Here is a 7,019-nt window from a genome sequence, read left to right on the forward strand (position 1 = left end):
TATGTATAGAACTATGCAGAAAACTCCTCGCGTTATATACATACAACTCTAATAATGATAATAATATTTTTATCTACACAAAAAAAGTTGTCATATCATACTAGTTGGTTTTATAATTTATAAACGCAATACAATTGACGGTTTTTTTACAACTATACAATATTTTTTGTAGAAACTATAAGATTTCGAAAATAATTTATCTTACAACATTTGAAGGCATTACAACTCAATTTTGATAAAACAATTTTTTCGACAACATGCATTTTAAAACGTCATATTATAAATTAAAAAAATTTTCTAATAATTTGTATTTATAAAATTATGTACAAAATAAAAGTATACGTTGTCATTTATAAAATAATAAAAGATTAAGAAATCGTGACGATAGAAAACGGTAAAAACACTAAAAACCAATATTGAATTACTTTAAAAAAAATGTTCTGTCGTGATGACTTTAAATCATGTACAAAACATTATCAAGAGACAAGAACATATTATGCTTTTACCGAGAAAATAACTGTATAAGTGATAAAAAAAAAGCACTATAATGTAGACGTCATTTATACGATAAAATTATTACAAACGACTATAATATTAAGAGTGAGTTACGGACCAGATGTGGGTATAACAATACGTATGCAGAGTAATATATTTTTAATAATAAAACACAAGAATATTAAATAGTATTATAAAGACGCAACAAAATCGTTTTACTATTATTAGACTATCGAAGCTATAGTAGCCCTACTTTACCGATACGGTAAAATTATGCAAAATATAATAATATGACGTCTCCATTAAGGACCTCAAATCCATCGAGGATAATAATAGCTAGTATCTAAGGACGTCAGGAACATAAAAAAAAACTAATATTACGTGCATCAGTAACAGTTCAACTAGGTATCATAATAAGTATAGTAGTTACCAAAGTGTATTGTAAAAATGTTGAACTCGACGTTTTCTCTATAATATTAATTATTTACTATTGTCCATGCTGATTTACGATCAGGTATAATAATAATATCTTTGTTCGCATAATAATATAAAAGCGTATAATGGGCAGGCAGTGAACTACGACGGATGAAGGACTTAAGTATACCGGGATCGTATTATTATTATTATTTGTTTTGTTATGCAGATTTTACTATGAAAAACTATTTTTGTTTTGTTTTTTAGACAGATACAGACCGTATCGGTTTTAGCCTTTCCTTAGTCCTTAAGCAAATTCGTCGTTTCGTCTTCTGTCTAAAAAAAATTTAAAGAAATGTCACAATTTTCCAACAGTAGGTAATTGAAAAGGATTTGGATTATATGTCTCTATAGTCGCGTTTGCACAGCGAGAACAATAATAATAATAATAATAATATGCATCGCTGAAACGGAAACGTACATTTAAGGGCTCCGAAATATAGAGGACACTTCTGTAGAATAAAGTACGGACCTGCGTCGGAATCAGTCAAAAATTAATAATCGTGCAAACGGGACCACCTCGGCGGGGTTGGAGCCCATATACCGTCGGATGGTTTTCGTTCTTGGTGGTCGCGGGGGCGGTTGCAGGTTTTTGGAATTATTTACGTGACTGTCTACGCAATAATATAGATACGTCGTGAAGTGAAGGTACTTACATTCCAAGTATTTGGCGAGATCGTAGTCTCTGGTCTGTTCAGCTATCTGCTGAGCCGTCCGGTCTTGTTTATCGACGGCCAGTAGCGGCGCCCCGGCCGACACCAATAGGTAACAGATCTTTCGTTCGCCGTTTTGGACAGCCACGTGCAGTGCCGTCTGCCCTCTACACGCGAAATGGAAAAAAACAAAACAAAATCACTATAAATACAATTTATCTAACTTACTATATTATAAGACAATATTACAATAATTATATGCGAAATTGAGTTTTGTTGGTTAATCTTCGAAACATTTCAAAATAAAAGTTATACCAATTATATTATAGATTAGTTGGGCCTCTGAGAGGTTTCTTTTTATCATGGAATAACAACAACTACAATAAAGAGGGGCCTCCTACGTGAATGTTGTCCTTAAAATACCAAAGTATAGTTTTTTTTCTAGTCGGTATAGGATAGTGGTTAGTGGTTACATAGTGAGAAAAACATTTTCCCTGAAAAATGTGGTGCCTGATGAGGCAGGTGCCCTTAATTCCCTCCATCAATACTGGCCTGGGAGTAGCTTTAGGCAGGTATTGTATAATATAAAAGTGTATTACGTCAAAATATTCACTCTAAACGTAGTCGGTGAAAAGTTTTTATTATGTTTAAACTTTATTGCAGTGTAAACACAGATATATAAATAAAATGTTCCCAACTAAAACGAGTGCTTTTCAAGTAATTATGTACATAATTAATTGTGGGGTGGAAGTCATTCTTAGGAAAAAAACGAAGTCGGGGGATAAACCATCCGAACGAAAAAAACTGCAGAGGACCGGAAATTCACCTCATCCTCGTCATATTGACCCCCCACGCATAGGTAAACTGTACCGTTTTAGGCTCATATATAACGTCCGTGCAAAATATATTACAAACAGAGTATAATATTAAAAAACATAATAATAAACAAATGTTCACATGTTTGGGTTATCATCGTGCTAAATCGTTCGGTTATTTTTTTTGTTCTAACGCCTTAAAAGTGCTACGTTTCTAGTTTGCAGACCGTTCCACGTTTGAGTACGGTTCGCGGATTTGGACATCGATCAGTGTAGGGCAGTCATAACCATATTAAATCATGTCCAAAACATGTGTGTTTATGTGTTTGTGTTTTAAGGTTTATATCTGACCAACGCAATATCAGAGAAATCTTTTGTACGGTTGTTACGAAGGGTTGCTGTACAGCTGTATTTTAAGTATAGGCAATATTATTTATTGTCAGACGTACCTATTTTAACTTAATTATGTGTTAAGCAATGCTATTTTTTCAATGTTGGCTTTTCCGATAAAATTGTGCCCGAATAATACTATTTAAATGGCCTTCTAATAACTCATCTACAGTATAAATAATGAATTATAATAATATCTAAAAAACCGTTATCATGAACGTATCTACCTAATTTTCGCAAGAACACGATGACGTGATTATTACGGTCGGATAAGTTTTACCTACTTCTCAAAATACTGTATTTATATATGATATTATATAATAATATGTTTCGATACCTCTTACTGTAATAATGTGATTTTTGAAAACTATTAGGGACGTTTAATTAATCAGTTATTCGACAATCCATAAATTTTTTCTATCTCCTTGATATTTTAAGAATTCTTATTTTATAACATAAGTTTCTATTTTTATTCACTCTTTGCTTGTATAATGTAGGTATATGTATATATTTTTAATAAAATCCACTAACCCACACACAACGTTTTGTGTGGGTATTATTTCCTTTAATAGAATAAAAAAGTACCTACATAAATATTATATTATATTATATTATAATTTCTAGGGCGAACTTCGTGTAGCTAAAAGAACCACCAATTCTTGGCCTTTTGCTGACAACGAATCAAGTCAACACGAGACCTTTATTTACAGCCTCAGTGTAGGACATACACCAATACATTTATCGAGAAGAAACGATTTGTCCATAATACGTATCTGCTGTGACACCCTCGAATCGTATTTTGTAGGTAGGAACTTGCATATTGGCATACAATAGGACCAACCAGTAAAAAATATGAAAATTAATTAAATTACTTTTTGTAGTGATTGTATTTTTTTTTTAGTTGCAGTGACTTATATTTCGACAGTTAATAATTGTTATTCGTATTTATTCACGGTATTTGAAATATTATTATAACGTTTTTGGACGTGGGCCGAGAGTCGTGCCAAGTATCCGAGCCAATCATATAATGGACACCAATTACACAGTAACAGTGATCCAACGACGCCGTTATACTGATTGTCAATAATTATAAATAGAAAACATTTTTCAACATTGGGTTCGATATTCAATAAATCACCAGTCAAGATTCACTGGCTAAGGAAATATATGCCTACTTAATCATAAGCAACCGATTTGGCTCATAGACTGCGCGAAACCAAGTCTCCGCGGGTCTCTAGCTGTACTAAAAGCTGGTGAAATACGTCTGGTTAGCTGGTTAGCAGATTCCTATGTGATGTATGCATTTTACCTATATGAGCACGGGCCGGTGATAATTATATTATCACAAAGCAATCATATCGCAAATAAACAGAAGAATTATAATTCGAATGGTCGAATCCCTATAATTTGTGCGGAGTATAGAGAGGCTCTCGAGATCAAACTGAATTCGTACATTACGACCGCAGTGGCGATGACTGTGTGCTTTATTTTATTTTGTAGTTTACCACGGTAACAATAAAATCGAGTAGGCGCGAGTACGCGACGGCCATTGAACGAGAGAATAATATATTAATATTATATTATATCGAGTTATCGAACGACTTCAGTGGTGGAGTGGTGGTTTCACCGTGGTAGGGGTGGTTGCAGCAGGTTAGATGTGGTTGCTGTGGCGGTGGGGTGGTTTTATCGGGGTAGGGATGGTTGCAGCGGCGTAGGGGTGGTTGCAGCGGCCTACACGTGCGTGCGTAGGTACGACGAAATCGCATTAGCGGGGGCGGATTTACCCCGATGGCATCCCCGGGCATTCGAAAGGCGTGCAAGCGTTCACCAGCGTTCACGTCAACAGAGAAATAAAGACAATTTTTGCCGACGGTTATATTAAAACCACTCGGGGAGCGAAACAAAGCGGTCAAAGTTTTTCTTCGTTAAAATATATAGTTTAATAATATAATACCTACTACTCGATTATTTAATTTTACGTCAGACACTGCCTACTCATTGAACATAATTATTTTACTTTATTATTATGTCATGCAGGTACGCCTGACTTTTAAAGTAACAAATGTGTTTGATTGTCTTACGTCCTGAAAGTTGTGTTTGACTACGTAACACCAATAAAATAATTTATATTGTTATTTGTAACAATATAAACAATATACATACAGGTATGTATAGGCAGTGTGTTAGTCAAAGGGTCACAAAACACAAACAATTTTGTTGAAAGAATGTTTGATTCTAAGAATAATGGTAAAGGTTTAACGTTTTCACTCACATTATCCAATGAGTTATTGAAAAGAGACGCATGACGTCATTGGTTAGGGCTCGCGGTAATTGCCTATCTTTTACGTGTAAATGTTACTCGCTTCACACAATAATTTACTTACTTTTAAAGTATATTTCCTTGTACGCATGTGGTGTGTTTTTATGTACCGAAAATGTTAGTAGAGCCAGAGTTTTCTTAAAGTGTTCATTTTTTTTTAAAATATTTAAAATGTTTATCGAAATAAATTGATGCTCTGCACCGTTGTAACTACTATGTATGTACGTAACGAAAACATCTCTTTTAGTATTTTTATTATTAAAAGAAAAACCAAACGTTATATTTGAAATGTTGATACTTTTATATTATATATCGTTTTTCGTACAAAAAATTACCTATTTCCATATAAATCAAAAATCTAAATAATAATCTTTAGTTTAGTAAATCATTGTGTAAAGCGATCAACTTAAACACGCGTAAGATAGGCGATAATGTCACCCCGACACATTGACGTCAATTTTATCCCAATATCTTCTTTTAAATGGTATTTGTTTTTAGAATGGATTTTGCCAAAATTGTTGTTAGTAGTTCTGACTTCTGACTACAATAACTTAGCATTTAATAGTAATTTGAATATATTTTTTTTGTGTACTCTTAGCTGTTACTTCACTATCGTTAATTATATAGACTTTTGTATAAAAAGTATATGTGTTACTCTCGCGTTAAAAAAAAAAAAAAAAAAAACAGTTTACTAATATCTCTCTAATTTTTTGTCAATCGAAATAGATGTAAATAGAAATAATGTACCTAATTAAGTATCATTTGAACAAATGATTGAACAATCGAAGACTGAACTTTGACGAGTTTTTAATATTATATACTCATATTATGGATATTCTATTTTAAAGTACTTATCTATAATTTGTTCCGATTAAGTGTCGTACTCAAGTGACGCATACAATAGCAAAATTTACGATAAGAAAAATAACCACTTTTCTTCGTTGTTTTCAATATTAAAGCATGTTATTGAACTGCAGTTATCAAATTTAAAGGTGAACATAAATATATTATTTGGGGTGCTGCGTAAATATTTTTGTTGATATATTAATATTATTAAGCAATAGTTTTGAGCATTTAATTATTTACGAAATCAGGTAAGTACTCACTCTAGGTTGTCTTTGACCGACACGATGTTGGACGGCGCGTTGGCCAGTATGTACCTAACCAGGTTGGAATCGCCGCGCTGGCTTGCGACATGTAGAGCTGTCTGACCGTCCTTGTTGATGGACATCAGAGAGTAACCCATTTCGAACAGATTTCTCAGCTAGAAAACGAAAATGTCAAAAAGAATGTTCAGTGACGGTATTGTGCGGTGGTGGTGTACCGCGGGCACACAACGACATAATATAATATTATGACGTCTGTCGGTAGAATAAACACAGAAAACGTGTAAATTGGGTTTAAACGGAAATCAAAATAGTACGGGGGCGAACGATTTGAATAAAACATAAAGGCATGTAGGTATACTATAGTTTGGTACGCAAACAATGAAATAAATTAACGGTTCATGTATGTAGGTAGGTATGCATTATAATATGATGTGCAAAATCCTGCTGCAGGATTTCGTGCAAAAATAACAGCATGTTGTTGTGTGAAACCTGGGTGTGACGATTTAATTTGTGTTATTGTACATTACCATATTTAAGTTCCCTGTTTTGGCCGCTTCGATTATTTTATCGGAAGTCCGCACTTGACCGTAATGACTGCAACAGACGACAACACTTATTAAAAATAATGAAATGCTTACAAAAAAGATTCGCTGATAAATATTTCTATCTTTTACTCTCGTTTGACGTTAACATATTATAATATTATGTAATAATATTACTATTACGAAATTAAAATTAAAAAAAAAACACACACACACACACA

General features: G+C 33.2%; 1 protein-coding gene across 1 annotated transcript; it reads right to left on the reverse strand.

Annotated features, from left to right (window-relative positions):
• Window positions 1–681: 681 nt before the first annotated feature.
• LOC115034424 (eye-specific diacylglycerol kinase-like) lies at window positions 682–6,925 on the reverse strand. The gene is made up of 4 exons (XM_029491360.1): window positions 6,784–6,925; window positions 6,254–6,411; window positions 1,626–1,789; window positions 682–1,245 (listed from the first exon to the last, which is right to left on the reverse strand). Exons 1-4 carry the CDS (start codon window positions 6,784–6,786, stop codon window positions 1,217–1,219), a joined length of 354 nt encoding a protein of 117 aa, XP_029347220.1. The 5' UTR covers window positions 6,787–6,925; the 3' UTR covers window positions 682–1,216.
• Between the last annotated feature and the right edge of the window lie 94 nt (window positions 6,926–7,019).

Source organism: Acyrthosiphon pisum, chromosome A3 (genome assembly GCF_005508785.2).
Source record: "Acyrthosiphon pisum isolate AL4f chromosome A3, pea_aphid_22Mar2018_4r6ur, whole genome shotgun sequence".
NCBI classification, from domain to species: domain Eukaryota; kingdom Metazoa; phylum Arthropoda; class Insecta; order Hemiptera; family Aphididae; genus Acyrthosiphon; species Acyrthosiphon pisum.